This window comes from Crotalus tigris, unplaced genomic scaffold (genome assembly GCF_016545835.1).
Source record: "Crotalus tigris isolate CLP2741 ecotype Arizona unplaced genomic scaffold, ASM1654583v1 scf7180000018686.200002167:472752, whole genome shotgun sequence".
Lineage (NCBI taxonomy): Eukaryota > Metazoa > Chordata > Lepidosauria > Squamata > Viperidae > Crotalus > Crotalus tigris.
Genome location: NW_024097146.1, coordinates 364,058 through 386,327, shown reverse-complemented (window position 1 = coordinate 386,327; position 22,270 = coordinate 364,058). Strand labels below are relative to the sequence as shown.

Below are 22,270 nucleotides of genomic sequence, written 5' to 3'. Positions count from 1 at the left end.
CATCATCTGTTTATCATCTATCTATCTATCTATCTATCTATCTATCTATCTATCTAGCATCTATCTGTCTATCTCATTTTAACATTCAAAAATTATTCATCTACTTCAATTAATCAAAATAGTTGCATTAATTTCATATTTCAAATTAAGTATTCAGTTTACCTGGAGTGGTATCTTCTGCTATATCAAAAGAATACCATAGTTTGGAGAACTTAGGTGTATGATCATTAACATCACTAACAGTAATGTTGATTCTCATATCTGAAGATTGTAGACCATCATCAGCACGAACGAGCAAAGAATATTTGGAACGGCGTTCTCGATCCAACCGCTTGGTAGCTATCAATTCGCCTGATTCTGGATCAATATGAAAACTATCTTCTGCACCACTGATGATGGTATAAGTTACCAAAGCATTTGCACCCTGAAAAATAAATAAATAAAAACTAAAATGAGAAATGTTTCATCTAAATCTTCAGTAAACAACTAAGTTATAAATTTTACATTAAAACAGACATATTTAAAAATGCAAAACAAGGCTTTCTAGCCCTTGAACCATCAAAGTATTTCTTGATAGAACCATAATCTGAAACATGTCAAGGATACTTTGGGATCATATTAGTAGATATTTCATCCCTGACCTGGCAACAAAATGGATAGAAGGCACTGTGAAGAGGTAGTATGTTATACAGTGAAACAGATGCTGTGATATAGTACTATTAGTGCAAGAATTTTGTGTCACTAAACCTAGGTCCAACCCATGGTCTATTTGATTCTTGGATGCCTGGAATTTTCTCAGGAAAACTCCTGAGTATATGCAAAGTACAGTATGTCAAAAAAGTATGTACAATAACTGGAAAGCCTCTTGCAACTACATGCAAAAAACAAGAATTTTTAAATGTAAGATTTGCTATTTGAGATTTGTATGCAACTGAAAATGTATTTTGTTCCATAGCATTATGAACAAAACTTTGATGCTGCTCTGCTTTTCTGCTTTTCCAGGAATTTATTTCACAATATAAAGGAAAAACTCATATGCTGTGTTTGAGTAGAGTTTATCATGACACAATCATACCTAACTATTGGAATCTTTTCTCTTGATTTCACAAGGCTCTTCTCATTTTATACCCAATCCGTGACAGAAACAGATAAAGATAATATCAAGAATACCACTATAAAAGATAATATTCTCACCCTTTAGGTAACATTGTTTCATCAAAACTTTCAAGTGTAAGGCTGCCCAAGATGATAATAAATCATAAGCTCCTGATTTTATATGGATCTTAGAATTTCATGCTAGGACTTGGCAGGACTTTCACAGACTTAGTTAAATAAGTAAGAAACAAGCATTAAGCCAAATGAAATAGAGGATGGCCAATGTGAAGGTGAAGCTCCTACCTATATTAATAGTAATTTAACCTCATTGCCCCTTCATGGATTACTGCCTTGTCGTGGCGAAGGAGCTTGCGTAACTCAACAAAGCTATGAGCTATGCCGTGCAGGGCCACCCAAGATGGACAGGTCATAGCAGAGAGTTCTGACAAAATGTGAAGAAGGAAATGGCAATCCACTTCAGTATCTTTGCCATGAAAACCCCATGGGCAGTACCAAAAGGCAAAAAGATTGACCCTGGAAGATGAGCCCCTCAGGTCGGAAGGTGTCCAATATGCTATTGGAGAAGAGCAGAGAGCTAGTACTAGCTTCAGAAAGAGTGAAGCAACTGGGCCAAAGCTGAAAGGACACTCAGTTGTGGATGCATCTGGTGGTGAAAGGAAAGTTCGATGCTGTAAAGATCTTTTCTCCATAGGAACCTGGAATGTAAGATCCATGATCAAGGCAAGCTAGACGTAGTCATACAAGAGATGACAAGACTGAATATCAACATCTTAGGAATCAGCGAACTAAAATGAACAGGAATGGGTAAATTTAATTCAGACGACCATCAGGTATACTACTGCGGGCAAGAATCCCTCAGAAGAAATGGAGTAGCCTTCATAGTCAATAAAAGAGTAGGAAAAACAATACTGTGATACAATCCCCCAAATGACAGAATGATCTCAGTGCAAATCAAAGACAAACCATTCAGTATCACAGTAGTCCAAGTCTATGCCCCAACCAAATGGCTGTCCAGTCTCTTCTTAAAAACTTCCAGTGTTGGAGCATTCACCGCTTCTGGAGGCAGGTTGTTCCACTGGTTAATTGTTTTAACTGTCAGGAAGTTTCTCCTTAGTTCTAGGTTGCTTTTCTCCTTGATTAGTTTCCACCTGTTGCTTCTTGTCCTGCCTTCAGGCACCTTGGAAAATAGCTTGACTCCCTCTTCTTTGGGGCAGCCCCTGAGATACTGGAACGCTGCTATCATGTCCCCCCTCGTCCTTCTCTTCATTAAACTAGACATACCCAATTCCAGCAGCCATTCCTTATATGCTTTAGCCTCCAGTCCCCTGATCATCTTTGTTGCTCTTCTCTGTACTCTTTCTAGAGTCTCAACATCATTTTACATCGCGGTGACCAAAACTGGATGCAGTATTCCAAGTGTGGCCTTACCAAGGCACTGTAAAATGGTATTAACACTTCACGTGATCTTGATTCTATCCCTCTGTTAATGCAGCCTAGCACTGTGTTGGCTTTTTTGGCAGCTGCAGCACACTGCTGGCTCATATTTAAATGATTGTCCACTAGGAGTCCAAGGTCCCTCTCACAGTTACTACTATTGAGCAAGGTACCCCCTATACCATACCTGTGCGTATGGTTTTTCTTGCCTAAATGTAGAACCTTACTTTTTTCACCACTGAATTTCATTTTGTTAGATAGCATCCAGCGTTCAAGTCTGTCCAGATCCTTCTGTATCTTAAGCCTGTCTTGTGGAGTGTTGGCTATTCCTGCCAGCTTTGCGTCATCTGCAAATTTGATGAGTTCCCCATCTATCCCCTCATCCAAATTGTTGATGAAGATGTTGAAGAGCACTGGACCCAGAACAGAGCCCTGGGCTACCCCACTATACACTTCCCTCCATGTAGATGTGGTTCCATTGAGGACCATACGCTGAGTACGGTCAGTCAGCCAGCTACGGATCCATCTGGGGGTGATGCTGTCTACCCCACATTTTTCTATCTTGTCAAGTAGTAGGTTGTGATCTACTTTATCAAATGCCTTACTGAAGTCCAAATAAATTATGTCAACAGCATTTGTCTGATCCACTAATTTTGTCACTTGGTCAAAGAATGCAATAAGATTTGTCTGGCATGATCTATTTTTGACAAACCCATGTTGGCTTTTAGTAATGACTTTGTTTGCCTCTAGGTATTCGCTGATAGATCTGTAATTTCCTGGATCCATTTTTTTTCCTTTTTTGTAGATGGGAACTACATCAGCTCTTTTCCAGTCTTCTGGTAGTTACCCTGTGCTCCAAGATCTTTGCAAAATATAGTTCAGTGGTTCTGAGATCACATCTGCCAGTTCCTTGAGTACCTTGGGGTATAATCCTCAGGATTTGAACTCGTTTAGGTTGCCAACAAAAGTACGTATAGTCAAGGCCATGGTTTTCCCAGTTGCAATGTATGTCTGTGAAAGTTGGACCATAAGAAAGGCTGAGCGCCAAAGAATTGAGGCCTTTGAACTATGGTGCTGGAGAAGACTCCTGCGAGTCCCCTGGACTGCAAAGTGATCAAACCAGTCAGTCCTAGATGAGATCAACCCTTCTTTAGAAGGCCAGATCCTGAAGTTGAAACTCAAGTATTTTGGCCACCTAATGAGAAGGAAGGACTCACTGGAGAAGAGTCTAATGCTGGGAAAGATTGAGCGCAATAGAAGAATGGGACGACAGAGAATGGGGTGGCTGGATGGAGTCACTGAAGCAGTAGGCATGAGCTTAAATAGACTCCAGAAGATGGTAGAGGACAGGAAGGTCTGGAGGAACGCTGTCCATGGGGTCGTGATGGGTCGGAAATGACTTCGCAACTAACAAGAACAAAAACCTCATTGCTTTGACTTCTAAACCTGTCCTGAAATTAATTAATTATTTTGCATTGAAATGAGCAACTCTAATACAGGAGTATGATACCCACAATTCTTTACCACTCCTTATCTTAGAGGTGAGGCCTGATCACCTTTGGTCCATGATTGAATAATTATTGATTGACTGAATGAGTACCATTCACATGATGTCAATCCTTAGTGATACCTTTAATTAGTCTTGCTAATCACATCACACTTCAGAAAGCACAGGTCAGTACAGATATCAAGAAAGAATTCTGTTGCAGAAATTCATAACGCTTCTTTGAAATTGCCTTTTCTCAGCACTGCACAGCTTTTTTGTTAATGGGCAAAGAAGCTAGACAGAAATCATGATCAACAAGGTTGGCATAAGAAAAAAATAGATAACTCTTTATGCTTCCCTGTCTAGCTCAAATGTCTTGGAGTCTTCAGCTTAACATATTTGTGGTAAATTATATCAATCTCCATTTTTAATCAGTAAGTAATCACATTCTATGCCCTACTTCCCTAACAACTCTCACTTTTCAGTTATAGTGTAGGAAATCAATCTGGGCATTCAAATCACTATAACACCAACAAGGTTTCGCCATTCAGAAAAGTAGCCACTTCCTACCTCATCAGCATCTGTAGCTGTTAACTGCATTATTTTAGATCCATCCCCTATATTCTCTTCTACAATCAGATCAAGCATATCTGCAGGAAACACTGGTGGATTGTCATTGACATCCTGCAGAGTTATTTCCACCTATGGTAAAAGTAAGAAAAAAGCAGAATTAATTAATTGAATTAATTGAATAAATTATCTCATGTAAATTATTTATGTTTTTATCAATTCAGATAAATACTGCATCATTTAATCCTTTAAGAAGTTTCCCAAACAAAAACAAAAAATAAGACAGTGTCTATTAAAATTCCACATTGTTATTAAATCTTCCAAGAAAAGTTTCTAGCTAATTTGACTTGTTGATAGTAACTGAATTTAAATGGTTCTAGTCTAGTTTACATTGGACATGGTCCACTGATAACTGTCAATGTAATCCCCAAAGGTTGGCCTCTGGAGGACAGCTGCCAAGACCCGGGGCACAAGATCACTCAGCCATTAAATGCTGCCTGACATAAAGACAAGGTGGTGTAAAATTCTCCCCGACTATTTATATATTGGCAAGTATCACAACTAAAACAAGGAATGCAACTTTTAGCATAAAAATGGGACATGATAGACTCTTTTGTATGAAAGGGAATCTTAAAATCTTAAAAATTAGTATTAGAAGCAGGTCATTTGAACATTCTTTTGGAATTACTCTCTCTTTCTTCACATTTAACCCAAACATATTTTATTTTTCACAAGTTCTGTTTATATTCTTTGGAGACATTAATGGTAGCATCTGAAAGATCTGCTGAAGTTGTTTACTCTTTCTTTTATGTAAGCAAGTTTATTTAGTTCTCACAGGATTGCTGATGCAGCATTTAAAAGGCTTAGATTTCCATTCTTAGGTAGACACATACTAATTGTCTCCCAATAAAGAAGAGACAGACAACAGCTGGTTTATATCTATAGTGAAAGTAAGAGGGCCATAAGCAATAACTTTACCAAAACCTAAAGACCACCAAGGAGATAATGTCACAGTTAGAATAGATAGAACTCCCTTCAATAAAGACAGAAAGCAAATACATTAGTAAATGAAAAAAGAAACCATGTAAGGAACAACTCAACAGTTGAAGAAATAGACAGACTGAAAAGTATTTCAGCACTTCTACCTCTATTCACTTGAGATTTCCTTCAACTTGATTTAAAAGACATGTGTTAAAATCACTCACATAGAGGCATACACCAGCACTCATTATCTTGCGAAATTAAGCTCTTATATATATTTAGCCTTCAAACTAATTTATATTAGTGTCTGATATGGGAAGCATGGATATGATCTACAAGACCATTAATCATTAAATTGTCCCATAAATATATATATATATATATATATATATATATATATATATATATTATTTCAAATTAAATCAAATCTGAATAGTTAATTCAGTTAATATGAATTAGTAAACCTAGGTGTCCCGCTGTCAGTCAATATCTTAACCATTATTCAATACTGTAACTTGGGAGACTGAAAAAATCTTGGTGAATAAAAAGATGGCATTATTATGAGAAATTATGAAATAAGTATTATTTTGAAATAGAACCTTGCTAACGTTTCACTATCATATATGCTTAGACAACTTTCCTGTTAACTCAAAAGAATTTCTTTGATCTTGTCCAATGAATGTTTTTTCTTCAGATTTTCCTGAACTTAACGCTATCAATTCATACCCAAGATCAGATGCTGCACAAGCCTTTCTTTGCTTTCAGCCTTCTTATTCTTTTTCATGAAATTTAAGCACTAGGGCTTTAGCTTAACTTTGCTCTTGTCAATCGTTTTCTGCAGCCTTTTATTATTAGATCAGTTGTCTAGTTAAAGTACCACTTGATGGTTTTACAGCTCTGACCTCTGCTTCTTCAGCTAGAAAGCCAAAGGCCCCATCATTTATCATCTAATCTGTCACTTATAAACTAGCACTTTAAAACTGTCAAACTGATAATTTATTCCAATGGAAGAAAATCTATCCCTTGCAGACTTACTAATTATCTAATCCAAATGAGTTGACCCTTTGTTCTCCCCAAATTGTTTTTTATCCTTGAAGAATCTTATATGTGACAATATAACTAGGCCAGCCAAAGCTATACTAGGACAGTGCTTAATAGTAAAGCTAAGTTCTAGTCTACAAAATTACTTACTTAGTGGTCAGTCACAAAGCACATATGGTATATTCTTATTCATATAGTCATAGAAAGTCACCTTTTTTCATAATGTACAAGATTAATTTTCTAGTATTCTACAGCAATAGGGTAAACAGTGCCATTTGGCGGGGCCGCGGAGGGCTTTCTCTGTGATGGCGCCCATGTCTTGGAACAAGCTCCCCCGGAGATTAGGACCGCTCCCACCCTGTTGGTTTTCCATAAGCTGCTTAAGACCTGGCTTTTCCGGCAGGCCTGGGGTTTATAAAATCTGACCCCTGGATGACTGTTATTGTACTGTTTGTTTTGTCATGTTTTATGGTGTTTTTATTGTTAGCCACCCAGAGTCCTGCGGGAGTGGGGCGGTTTATAAATTTTAAAAATAAAAATAAATAAATAATAATAATAAACAAGACACTGATATATTTAGTCAAATTTGGTTCTTCTTTTCTATCTTTTAATGTCAATAGTTCCATAGTTTGCTATGCGCTGAGCAAAACAATGACATCTTCCACTTATGAAATAGAAACAATACTTCTTCTCTACAATATTTTCAACTGTCTTGTGAAACCAAGGAAAAAAACCACAAATATGCTGAGCTAGCTTAAATGTGGTAAATATAGTTTGCATTCGCAAGGCAAAACTCTACTTGATAATTCTTCTAACCACAGCGGTCTTATGCATGTGCCTCATCAGAGACTTACAGATGGGTTGTGACTCAAGTTGAAAGAGGTCACCAGATGTTTTACATTTATTGTTTATTTGTTTATTTTCATACTACTGGTATTCTGTTAGGAGGGGAAAGACAGCTGTCTAGTTAAATAGGGGCAAATTTTCTCTGCCCCTTGAAACTCTAAGTCTCTGTGGAAGTCTGGCAGTTTCTAGCAAATGTCCTTTGCACAGAATGATAAGAGACTTTCAGAAAACTAAGAATCTGCCTACAAAGAAACAGAAGACAATTTCAGATACCAATGTAGAATATGCTGAGCTAAGATGAGGGGGAAAAAATGCCCAAATTCTCATTGAGCCACTGGTTTGGGATCAAAGAACCTACAGAATCTTTCATATTTACCTGAATAGTCTGCCTAATGCTTCTCATTCTCTGTTAATCACAGACAAAAATCCTTTTATTTTCCAATATAATTTGGACTCCTTTCTTTCTGTAATACTTTTTTCTTGTTTCTACAAGTTTGGAAAGAAAAATATCTTCCTCCCCTCCCCCATGTTTATCTTTGTTATTTTATCATTATAGTTTTAAACCAATATTCTTAAATAAAAAAGAAAACAAAAAACAAAAGAACGATAAATAAATGAAATGAACATTTTCATTATACATATTGTGCATACTTTGGGCATAGTTTGCACAAATATGAAGGTTGAAATGAAAATGTGATGATTACAAAACACTTTTTTAAAAAAACAAACCAAACCCAAAAGATTAAAATTTTTATGGAAAAAAAGGTATTCTTGTTGTCCCTTATTTTTCTTTGCCTCTTTTTTTCCCAGCTGCTAATTGCTAGTTAATAGTTTGTTTGTTTGTTTGTTTATATGTATCCATGGTGGCACAGTGATTAGAATGCAGTATGACAGCTAATTCTGCCAGCAGTTTGGCAGTTCGATCTCACCGGCTCAAGGTTGACTCAGCCTTCCATCCTTCTATGGTTGGTAAAATGAAGAACAGATTGTTGGGGGCAATATGCTGACTCTGTAAACCACTTAGAGAGCGCTGTAAAGCACTATGAAGAAGTATATAAGTCTAAGTGCTATTGCTATCCCACCTTTGCTCAAGGCAGTGAACATATCCAACAAATCTTCCTCATCCTATTTTCCCCACAACAGTGCTGTGAAGCGGGTTGAATTGAGAGACTGGCCCCAAATCACCCAACTGACTTTCATGGCTAAGGCAGGACTTGAACTTATCTATCCTGACGCTTTAACTATTGGCTCTATGCTTTATATTTATAAATTATAAATTTATAAATATTATACTACCATTATCTGCCATTATTGTTGATTTCTAATTTGATCATTAGGCATGTTTATTTATTTTAAATAGTTTCAGTTTTCATTCAAAACCTTACTGAAAGTGTCTTGTTGATTTGTAGGATAATATTTTGTACATATGAGAACTAATCCTGCTAGAATTTGGTTAGATTCTTGTGAATCTATTGTCTGTTTTTTCATCACCATATATTCCTCAACTTTAATCTTTCATCCAATACAGGTAGTCCTCTATTTATAACCATTCATTTAGTGACTGTTTGAAGTTACAATGGCACTGAAAAAGTGACTTACAACTGATACTTATACTTATGACCATCACAGTGTCCCCATAGTCACATAATCCAAATCTGTGTGCTTGGCAAGTGACATGCACTTCTGATCGTTACAGTGTCCCAGGTCAAGTGACCATCATTTGCAACTATCCCAGATGCTTACTCTGACAAGCAGAGTCAAAGGGGAAAGCCAGATTTGCTTAGCAACCATGGGATCCACTTAACGATCATAGTAATTAGCTTACTAATCACAGCAAAAAAAGTTTGTAACATTTTGGGCATGACTCACTTAACTGCTTCAATTATCATCAGAAGATTGTGATCATAAATTGAGGATTACCTGTATTGACTAAAATCTAAAGATATATATTGTTGAAACCTATTCTTTAAAGTATGTATTCTTTGAAATCACTTCTGTTTCCAACAGTCAATTTTAAGAAATCTATTTTTTTTATTTTAAAAAATGTAGCACCTTAGTTCCAAAGACAGTGTTTATATTTCAATGACCTTGGATCTGGATTAATTTTTTCATTGCTTCCAGAATACTTCATCATACATCTGTGGACAAAATCTATTCTGGTTTATAAATGATTAATGTATGGGATAAGAAAATGTTATAAAAACATTTGCCAAATGTTGGCAATACAACCTTAATTTTAGGGCTATGCCAAGTTTTTAGATTCAGTATATTCAGTAAAAAAAAAAAAGTAAAATTGTTGAAAAGAGTTGATAATTACAATTTTTAAAAGATGCATTAAACTATTTGGGATGATAAAATATAAGTGTTATTTTTAAGAAAAGCCATATAGTTTTGTATATCCATGAATTAAAAATATGCTATACAGAAAAGGCATTTGGCAAAGGAAATCAATTTATTAATAGATCAACAATATTTTCTTTTGCAAATCTGTGGAAAAAGATGAAATCATACTATTATTTGCATCGCTTACTCCTAACCATACTTCTCAGCTAGGGTGCAGGGTGGGATAGGGGTGAGGAATCTGATGAAACAAAAACTAGATCCAAAGAGTGAACCAAATGTTTCTACCCAGTGTATAATTCTTGATTTGAATACCCAAAGTTGGACTTCCATGATTGAAACAAATTCTTTTATAAGTGTAAATATTCTGCCAAATCAGTTTGTGCAACGGTTTACATGGCAAGTAGAGATGGAAAAAGCAAAACAAATAATAAACTTAAGCACCACATCAATTTAGCATGAGGCAGCAATAAAGACAAGTTTCCCTTGTCTAGGCATCGCTTTTACTTCACAAACTAAGATGATTCCTTCTATGAATCACTATGCATCACAAGCAGCCAGAGGCATGTGTTCCTGCAGCTTGAGCATATCTGTTATCAAGAAGAATGGAACAGTGCAGAGGGGGATGAGTGGGGAAGCCCTCTGAATGACAGGCAAACTGGGCAAACAGCCAAGAACTGCAAGAACAGCCACAAGTGTGGATAAGTAGTTAGCAATACTCTTGACAGTGAAATGCCTTTGAAAGGCCACTGAGTGTGTAGTGATATAACAAAGAGTAGAGTTATGTCTCATGTTGCTTGAAAAGCAGGAATTGAATAAGTTCTTTTTCCTCCCAAAGTGGCAGCCCCTCATACGGCCCTTAGCTCCCCTTGAAATTAATACACCTTCGTAATTATTTGAATTATTTGCCAACCTTTCCAGGCAACTGCTGCCTTTTCTGCAGCATAGGGATTCTCAAAGCATTTTTTAAAATTAAAAACACAGATAAAACCAATGGAACTCTTGCTGAATGTGGCATTTGAAAAGTAAAAATATATAGGAATATAAAGATTAGACTATGAGTGTGTGAACTGTCTCAAACTGTGTGGTAGAATGAGCAACAAAGATAAATTGGCCATAATCCAAGATTTCCCAGTTCAATTTTGAGAAGAGATGCTGGTTAGATTGGGACAATATTAACTAAAACTAAACTCTGAATAGTTTCTGTCCAGTCAGTGCATGCAATAATTAATACACAGTTTTCCTTCCTTCCTTCCTTCCTTCCTTCCTTCCTTCCTTCCTTCCTTCCTTCCTTCCTTCCTTCCTTCCTTCCTTCCTTCCTTCCTCCCTCCCTCCTTCCTTTCCTTCTTTTCTATTTTAAGAAGTTAATGGCTATTTTTTTTTCAAAAATAGCACTCATATCTTAACATGGCTGACTGTTATATAATAATTCTATTAAACCATTTCACAGGTTTGAAGCATTTCTGGCAATGGCAATTGATAAAGATTCTCATTCCTCTTAGAAACAAATTTTAATCTTAAAATCTTGAATTCTCTTTAATATTTTTGTTCTGGGCAATTAAATCTGTATTTATTCATGAGGTGAAGCATTACCTCAAGTATCTATTACCAATCATTTTAGTAATAGATGTGGTAAAAGTCTTCAGAGCCAGCTCATTTTAAACATTTTCAGACTATATTTGTATATATATTTGTTTGAATACAAAAAAAGCTTCATTTAATATATTGTCATTTAAAAGTTACAATGGACCACAATTACATTTAGGCTTAACCCTTAAATATTGTGTTTCAAAGTATGCCCAATTATTGATATTTTGGCCATTTGCATAATGACATTTTTCATAATTGTGTGAATATTTATTTCTTGTGTAATTATGCAGTTGCTATAAATTGATGCTTTTTTTAAAAAAAAATATCAATTACATCATTACATAAATGAACCAAGTTTGCAAAAGTGGCACAAACTACATTGTTATAACAAAGAAGCAAACTGACATAATAATTCTTACTATGTTAATTTAATTGGCATTTGGTTTTAGCTGAACCTCTTCTCCTCAAATGATCCATTTTATCAAAATAAATAGAACAAATAAAATTTATTCTACTGAATCTATCTTATTTATCTGAAATTTATTTTCCCTTTTTCTCTTCATAATTCTTTTTTCACTTCTACATATAATCTGAATAAGTAGGAACTGAATAAGTTCTTTTTCCTCCCCAAAGTGACAGCGTCTCCTACAACCCTTAGTACCCTTGAAATTAATACATCGTCATAATTATTTGAATTATTTGCCAACCTTTCCAGACAATTTTCTGGAAGCATACTTTCTGCAGCATACTTTCCTGTCAGGTTACTTAGCAAAAATCACCTAACATCACCTTTATCATACTTCCACACACCTGATATGCTTGTAAGCCAGATGTTTAAGCATGATTAAAACCTGGATTTCTCACATTGCTGAATCAATGGCTAATTAATATTTAGTGTACTGAAATAAATTAACGCTGTAACTTCTAACAGCATAGAAAAAGTTAATGCCATTTAGCTGTGGTATTATTTAAATACCTACTAATCTAATTTCTCTTTTCTTAATACGCTGCATTTCTAAGGAGCATGTGTAGCGTTTGTTTCCCTATCTGCAGAAACTCTAGTTTTAGATAACTTTCAGCTTCCAGGCTTCAACGTTTTCAAGAGAATTCTTTTTGTATTTGAGCAAATATATCACATAATTTTACATAATGATGTGGACAAGGCACATAAGAAATTTAGTTTCAAGAGTGTAGTCATTTAATTTGTAATTTTCACATTATTTCTGAAATATGTCTATTTATTCTCCTAAACCCTATATTTCCATTTTAATTCTCCACAATAGGCTTTTGAAAACATCTTTGATATTTTTTAAAAGACATGTTTTTTTACTTCAAAAAGTGTTTTTTTAAAAAAAATATTACTATATTCATAATTCATAGGCTTTACCAAAAATATGATGACAGTTCATATAAAAACAGATAAAGCAGAGCAATACAAAACAGTACTAATAATTTTTAATTAAGGTGGAAAATATGGAATAATGGAACAATTAATGTTATAAAACATAACTTAAATATTTTTAAAAAAGATTCCCACCCAATTCTTCAATCTTAATCATTCTTAATCATCCTAGAGACATAGTACAACAATGAAACTGCTTAGTCTCCTTTTGCTTTCCATACCATTCATTCCCAGAGCAAATTTATTTTGTAAAAAAAGACATCCTAGCAGTGAAATGTAATAGGTACTAATGATTTTTCCAGAGATCTTAGTTGATCAGTAACAGATTTTATCAGTGTCAACCTCTGAAAGAAAACCAAGATTATTGTTGAATAAAAATGCTGCAAAATTAATTATGTGAATGAAGGACACATTTGGCATAAATCCTGCCCTTTCAGATAACTCTATTTTTAAGTTACTCTATAAAGTAATAAATTATTAATACTGAAATAGCATAAAAAGTCAGTATACACAGTAATGGTGAGAAAGTTTGAATACTAATTAGACTTCTATCCAGCTGGGCTATACATTTTCTAAATAGAGAAAGAGTTATGAGTAAATTGGTATTTGGAACAATAAACTGCAAGTTACAAACCATATCTCAGCTCTACAACCATTTCAAAGAATGGTATTAAAAAAGCACTAGAAAGTTTGTATTGAATTTATATTGTGGATGCATTCTGCAGACGTTTGGTTTTCAGGAACAAACCTAGATGTAGCACACATACATAAATGTAAACAGATAAATGGTTTTAATATACTTAGTTATGATACTGAAACTATATGGAACATTTTAAAGTGCACATCTAACATTTAAATATGTTCAAACTTTTTAATAAATTACAACTGATATGAAACCAAAATACTTGCTTTTCTGATTTATTTTATTTAGGAAACCTTTTTTCAGAAAACTATTTGTCTCAGCAAAACAACTGTAATTTGGCTAAAACCTAAATTATACTTTTCTAGTGAAAAAACTATGACTTCTAGTCTTTCAGCTGAACCTGGCTTTTCAATTATTGTAAAAAGCAATGTCTGCTTTGAGTTCACAAATTTATGATTTAGAACTGATAAAATTTTCTTTTAACTATTTCTACAAAACTTGCTTTTAAGTGGATCTTGTTTGTTTTTTGTTAAAGTTTTATTAGTTTATAATATTCGATACAATGAAAATAGTAAATAGTAAAAGTAAATAGCAGAAAAGATGGAGAAGGGAAAAGGGAGTAGAGAAGTGAGGTAAGGGAGAAAAATAGGAAAAAAAGACACTGACTTCTGATTTCCTTTGGTGCAGTAAATTTGAGCATCCACTTCAAACCTCGACTTTTTACTTTTACAAAATAATACAAACTACCCATTTCAACAATAACAAGTCCAGGGCTTTTTTTGTCATAGAACGCCCAGAATGGAGTACCGGCACCTTTTTTGGATGGAATCTTACAAGACGGGTTGTATAACATGTGTAAGTTCCAGCACCTTTTTCTTTTTTTTTTTTTTTTACAAAAACAGCACTGATCAAGTCTATCTAATTGGTAAAACCCAAAATCAAAAATTCATTTTTTCCACCTCAAGCACAAATCTAAAAACGGTTTCCATGTGGCAGTAAAAGTATTTGTATTCTTTTCTTTAATCAGTACAGTCAGTTTAGCCATCTCTGCTAGCTCCATCAGTTTTTGTAACCATTCCTCTGTTGTGGAAATCGATGTAGTCTTCCATTTCTGATATAGAGTAATCTTGCTGCTGTCAGCATATATAACATCAAAGTTCCATATTTTTTTCAAGGTCTTTGTCCATTAGCCCCAAAAGAAAAGTCTCTGGTTTTCTTTCTATATTCACTTTAAGAATTGTCTGTATTAGCATTTGAATCCAAATCCAATATTTGCTTGCTTTATCACACATCCACCATAAATGGTAAAAAGTCCCCTCTTTACTTTTATATTTCCAACATTCATTTGGAATGCCTTTATACATTTTTGATAACTTGTCTGGTACATCATCTTGTAAACAAATTTCTTTTAAATTATAATTTAATGTAAATTTTAATCCTTTATTCCACATATTTTCCCATTGTTCAGGCATTATACCAAAATTCTTTGCCCAGTGAATCATACAATGTTTTATTTGTTCATGTTAAATTCAATAACATTTTATAAACTTTAGCAATAATATGTTCATCGCTACCACACATGGATTTTGTAATATAAATCAGAAAAAATCACACATATATACAAATTATTTTTACCACTGTAGCGCTAAGAAATGTTTTTTTTTAATTTGAATTTATCTTTTTTATATAAATGTAGTGTTCCTTTCTTTCATTTTTCTTCACAGCAACAGTCCTGTAAGGTAGATTGGGTTAAGAGATAGTACCTGGTCTATCTAAGTAACTTCCAGGTTTGAAATTTTCATCTTCCTACCTCAACCTCATCCCACTGTTTCTAAGAACAGCTGGAAAATGTGAACTGCTATACTTTTAGATTCATATGTTCTTTCTTCTAAACTGCATCATACCAGAATACAATATTAAAAAAATAGTGATATGGTAGTAAGCTAATATATTTTTAACAATGATCAAAGGTAAATATTTAAAAATATGTTCACATTTATGAATATTTGTGTGTATGGAAAATAAGCAGGAAACTATTTGTGGTTCCACTCAGTAGAGTCTTAGTAGAGCAGGGGTGTCAAACTCACAACGTCACATGACATGTCACAATGTATCGTGACTTTTTTTTTTTCATTGCCAGCAGTGGGCATGGTTTTGCCATGACGCATCTGGCCTATGGGCCAGCAGTTTGACACCCCTGTAGTAGAGGCTCTTTTAATTAAGCATTTGAGAATTCATGGAGATAGGAGGAGGGTAGAAAGTAATATTATCAAGAGATTTTAAATCTTTCAATTACATAGATTAAAAGGAATAAGATATATTATATCTACTGTATATCTATATTGCTATATATCTATATCTCTATATATAATCTATATCTGTATATGTATCACAGACACAAGCATACACATACAATACTCATGCACCCCTACAGAGACATATACTTTTTATCTCATACATCACAGAAGACTTTTCAATAGTCTTCTAGACTCTAGAAAAGACAAGAAATAGTTCCATTAGAGATTCTAGTAGTGTCAAATATTGACTATGATAACGTTCATTTTTCATAATAATTATAGCAAAGTTATAAATAAAATATATCCTTTTTCTTTTGTAGATTTTTTTTCTATTTTTATATTTTGGCAGGTAATTTAATATATAAACATTTAATTATGAACAACAATACTTAATATAAATATTTCTAAGGCCATTGAAATAGTCAAGGGTATGTCCATTCTCTCTCCTCAATTACTTTGTTTAAGCTTTTATCATGAAAAAGTAAAGAAATTGTTCTTATAAAATATATCATTCATAATGTTTCATAATTATTTAGGATTGCAATTTCAGAGGAAGAAACAGTTGAAAAGAAGAAAATTCTCTATGTTACACAATTTGTTCTTCTGCTTATAGTACTTATAGTCAATTTATTCTTTTTAATACAGCTGGAACATTATATTAAGCTGATGTGTCTCTCACTCACTCTTAGGACACTATATCTTATAAATATTTATTTAATGTGTGTTTGGATGTGTGAAATCACATACTCTAAACATCAACAGTTAAAGAAGAAAAGTGATTATTTTTTAATTCTAAATCTGTTTGAGAATACTGGTCTAACTTTCTGGCTCCTGGACAGAACTATAGAGAAGATATTTGACTTATAAAAAAAATCTTCCCATATCTTATCTCTTATCCATAAACAAATCTTTAAGTCTCATCATTATTAAAAAAAAATCCATTAAGATATACCAGCAACAGCAACATATTGAAAATTTTAAACTTTAATGCCCTCAAATTGTAACCCACATATTAATTTCTTATCATTTTCTCTTTGTCTCCTCTCAGAAACTACTCTTCAAGTTTTATCCCAAAGATGTTCTTACTTTCTATGCTCCTATGGCTCTAATATAGCCACTACTTTTCAAGACCATATATTTTTGTCCACATCATATTAATTAGGAAGTAAAAAAAACCCTCCCTTTTTACGACCCTATGATCCCTTAATTCAGGCTACAGTCAGGACAACTGGATGCAACTGAGAGTTTACTGGCCCTTCTGGATGCCACGCAGAGTTCACAGCAGATATTTTTTTCTTTGCACCTGGGAGAGAAACATCTGCCACTGTCTAGGATTGAATTCTCAACCTTCCGAATAGGAGTGAGAGTCTTCACCACTAGGGCACCATACTGCTCATATTAGGAAGTATATTTATTAAATATATTGCCAGTTCTCTTCTCTTCTTGGAATGTCTTGAATCTGTTTAAAGGAGAATTGGAAGACTGTCTCTAATATAAGGATAGTTACAACCTGTTTCCAACTGTTTTCCAAACAAGTTTTTAGTCAGTGTTAATGCATTATGAATGCAACATTATTATTTTTAAAGTAACATGAAATATCATCCCCCTTTACCATTGTAGACCTACATTGTAGTACCTAGCAGTAATACATATTTGATTGATAGAATTTAAATCTAACTACAATGTCTTTCAAAAAAATTTAATTTGCTTGTTTTATAAATTCATGAACACTTTGTATAAGCTGCAAGAAATGAAATCTGATTTGTTTAACAAATCTTTATGAAGGGTAAAAAAAGAAGAAAACAACACAAGGTCAGCTAAAGCACAGCTTGTATTCAAATTGCAAACACTTAGCCCATCTGCAACATGTTAACAAACTAAACCCTGAAGATACAAACTTTACTTTGTTTGCAAGCACCTAGCAGCAGTGAGAAACCTTGCATGGGTATTGGACTTGGACAGAAAAAAAGGATGTTTATACATGTAAAAGACCATATATAAACAAACTAACCCTAGGTAAACTAATACAAAATAGAGATTGAGCCTTATGGAAAAACAGTTGGGCCAGGAACTAAGGAAAGCTTTGAGTGCATCTGAAATTTAATCATTATAACATCACCACTCAATCTGGCTTACATTTGCACCTGCTTGTGATTGATTCTTTCCTCTTTTTTGAATGTTAGACTTCACTGCATTCTGGAGTGGGTTCTTTTTTTCTTTTTTTCCTCCAGCAGCCACATTGTTCTTTGCTGGAGAACTCTCAAAGACGAAGCGTCAGACAAAATGCTCCATAGCTATTTAACATCAAGAGGACAGGAATTGTGTTTACACAGGAATTCTGCCAAATGTTCCTTCTGAGTTTTATAAGAAATAAAGCTATTAGGTTACAGTCACTTTTGTACATCTTCTGATTCATCGTGACCCTCTAAGGACCTACCTGGTTACAGATGCCTGTAACGACAGACTACATGTAATTCATCATGGCCAGTCCAATCTCCCACTTCTCCAGGCTTTTAAAATATATGTCTTATAACCTACAAACTAAATGGAAAGGTTCTACTTCCTAACAAAACATTTTTTAACAGTGAAATCTGTATAATTGTATGAAACTGAAAAAAGAAAATAATAACAAAAGAATACCACCATCCCTAAGTTTTTCTTCTGTTGGGAGGCTAAAGGTAGAAACTATGACTAGCTTTTTATCAGGATCAAACTAAATAAATCAGTAAAGGCAAAAATATTACCAAAATTAAAAAAAATAAAAATGGGGCATTTTCAAAACTAGCAGCACCTTGAAATAAGAGTCTATAATTCCTGTACTGTGTCATTAGATGTTGCACAAATGAATCTTGTTTCATAGTTCATTGTTCTTCTACACAGTATAGGGTTTTTCTCTCCTCCTTAAGAATTGTGAATTGAGGCAGATTCTCTCAGTGAACTTTATGGCTTGTGGCGGAATGAATTTATAATTTGCAGGTCTTAATCCAGCATACAAACAATTATTGTTGGTAATAGTTGTTCTGAAAACCATTTGTAATGTTATGATATTGTACTTGAATTAATAAAAAATTCAATGTACCCGAATTAGTGAAACTTTTGCTTTTTGTCCTTATATTTGTCTATTTACATGAATTGTGAATTAAAAAATAGCAACAATAATTTTGTATTCACTATTAATGAGTTATCCAAGGATAACTGTCTAATTGCCCTTATATTTCATTTAGCTGCAAAAATGATTTTTTTTCTAATGTGTGATTTCTGATAAATGGCTCTTCTTGGGAAACCACTGATGTTCTGATGAAGAAAAATTAATACATAAATTATATTTATGTTATTTTACATATACAGAAGACAAAAAATTATATGAAATCCAAAAAGAGCTGCAAGAATTGGATAAAATTATACATGGAACAGAAATAAAATTAATTAGCAATTTATACAAATACCTATTGAGATATAAAATGGAAGGTGAGGTTGTCAAAGACACAATGATTAGATGGGCAAAAAATTTCAGATATAATATAGAATTGGAGAAATGGGAAAAAATATGGGAAATAAATATAAAATTGACTATGTCGGTGGCATTCAAGGAAAACCAGTTGAAGATGTTTTACAGATGGCATCTTCCACCAGCAAAGTTGCCAAGATGTTCCAGAATAATTCTCTAATATGCTGGAAATGTAAAAAAGTACATGGAACATATTATCATTTATGGTGGACATGCCCAGTTGCAAAAAAATACTGGTCTACAATAAGAAAATGGATCCAAGAAATAATAGACCAACCCGTAGACTGGAAACCAGAGATCTTTTTGTTGGATATTTTAAATAGAAAATATAGTAAAGAAATATGGTACTTAATTTTACATATAACAATGGCGGCAAGAATAGCATATGCACAGTGCTGGAAAAATTTTACATATAATAATGGCGGCAAGAATAGCATATGCACAGTGCTGGAAAAATGAGAGTATACCATCAGAGGAAGAAATAATAAGAAAAATCCTGGACTGTGCTGAGATGGACAAATTAACAAAAGAGATAAAAGAAAAGGAAGACACAGAGTATTATATAATATGGAACATGTTGTATGTCTGGTTGGAGACTAGAAATAACAGAGGAGAATAAATATGGAAAGGTCAAAAGTGAAAATATGTGTATAATAATGTATAATAATAATAATGTATAATAATAATAATAATAATATGAATTATTCTTAGTAAGAAGTAGAACATGAAGGAAGAAAAATGTAAATAAGAAATAACGGGGCTATAAGGACAAATATTCTAAAGAAGAATAAGGGGGAAATGTAAATAATAGATTACCGTTACGCAATTGCTGTAAAAAAAAAAAGGAGGAGTATATATTGTGTGTGTATGTGTGTTATGTTTTGCTTTGTTTTGTTTTGTCTTGTTGGTTAAAAATAAAAATTAAAAAAAATAAGTTATTTTACAAGGATAGCATGTAAATTAATGGATTAATTTCAACTAAAATGTCAAAATTGTTACTGATGGTAATAATAATGAGGCAATCTAGTCAACCTCTCAATTTTTTTACCATTGAATTTGTACTAGTTTACAGTGCATGATACAGATTATTTTTCTTAATGCCTTATTGTTGCTCCGGTCAGTCCGGAGCAACAATAGCAACTACAGGCATGAATAACCACTTTCCTTCATTTAATTTGTCTGGCCCAATTTTATTTACAGTTCTGAGTAAGAACCAGCTTATCTATGAATATCTTTATCTTATTGTCTATGAATATGTTTCCATATTCTCTTTTTTAAAAACAATGTTTTTATTTCAGTTTTAACTACAACAGTAAAATATAATACAAACTAAAAAGAAAAATAGAAAGAGAGAATAAAATATGTAAGAAAGCAAAAAGTGGGGAGCACGGGGAGAAAAATTCTAAAGCAACTTCCCAGTCTTATCACAAGTACAGACAGTTTTATTGTCTTTTTACTTCGTTAGTTAACAAACATAACATTCTTCATTCCATAACTCTTTACTATAAGCAAGTTTAATAAGCAACATGTTTTCCAATCTAGGAATTTAAAAAAAAATGTCCAAACAAAGCTGTAAATACTAACACTATTTAGTTAACTAATATAAAATTTCCCTGTTTTAACTCTTTACTGTAACTCATGACTATATAGATGAAACAAGAATGGCAATTCTTGTTCCCTCTTCCTGCAGTTCTCCCACCTTTGGAGACTGCTAACTTGCAGTCTCTTCATGAGGAACAATCATATGGAATACCACATGAACAATCTCATGTCTCTCTTTCTTCAGAAAGGATTGAAGGAGCCAATCTACTCATCGCCTCCTTTTTCTTAGCTGCAGCTTTTCATCTTCGTTTTTCACAAAGCCATCTTCAGTGTGCTATTTTTTCCATCTTATATTTCCATAATCTCTATGCTAGTTAAATCTAGACTTAATTTCTTTTATCTGTGTTCTAACCAAAGTCCTTCTTGGAAAAGAGTGTAGGTTGCTTTTGTAATATAAATGTATAAAGCCACACAACAGTCTGATAATATTGACAATTATGTGTTCCATATTCACTATAAAGTTTGATGTGACCTTAGGTAGTTTTTGATCCAGATGTTTATTATATATGAAACTGGATCAATAAAAAATTATCCATAACCATGGGAATGGATCCCAAGTTTTTACTAGTAAAAACCATTAGTAAATCAAAAGCTCCATATTTAGCAGCTACCAGATGTCTAATGAGACTATATATTAACAGCTTATAACATACGTGTTTTTTTATTCCATTTTCACATTGCAAAGACACTTTTAGCACCAAAGTCTTCATGAAGAAACATCTGCATTTGATTTATTCTTTTTACAGTTGAATATATCACCATCACAATCATATCCATACAAATTTGGCTGGACACATATCCTTTTATTATATATTATGCTTCACTGGTAATCCTTTTGACAAGATAATATCCAAACTTAAGAAACTTATAAAAAAAAATAACAACCAAATAGTACCGAGCTCTGTTCAGGAAGATTAAATTTGGAAGTAGAGATTGTCTGCATTTACTGGAATTATTTTTAGATTAATTTCCTTTATTTAATATTATCATTACAAATGTGAGCATTCAACTTTAAATAATTAAAGAATGTATTTGACTGGTGCTAACATTAGATTTCTAAACTAATATGTTTTTCGTTTGATTTCAAAAAGTGTAAGATTATACTAATCTCTGCAAATGCAAATAATAAATGCATCAAACATTTGTGGTTATTATTTTTTGTTCAATATATCAGTATATCAAACATCTTTTTAAACAAACATCAAGGATTTTTGTAACTAACCAATAATCTGTTGGTATATTGCCTCAGAACTTAACTGTTTATTTATTAATCAAATGTATATAGCCACCCATTTCACAGAGAGTGACTTTCGCAGAATGCAGCAATACAGTAAGATAGATAAGATAAGATAAGATAAGATAAGATAAGATAAGATAACCTTTATTGTCATTTTTATACTGAGGGCACAATGGC

At 33.3% G+C, this 22,270-nt stretch overlaps 1 protein-coding gene across 1 annotated transcript in view; it reads right to left on the bottom strand.

Moving 5' to 3' along the window:
- Positions 1–22,270, bottom strand: part of FAT4 (FAT atypical cadherin 4) — a 130,290-nt gene that overhangs the window by 62,124 nt on the left and 45,896 nt on the right. The window contains exons 2-3 of the mRNA XM_039355403.1: positions 4,607–4,738; positions 163–424 (exon numbers count right to left, since the gene is read on the bottom strand). Coding sequence (XP_039211337.1) covers positions 163–424; positions 4,607–4,738 — 394 coding nt within the window. The remainder of the gene's footprint in view (positions 1–162; positions 425–4,606; positions 4,739–22,270) is intronic.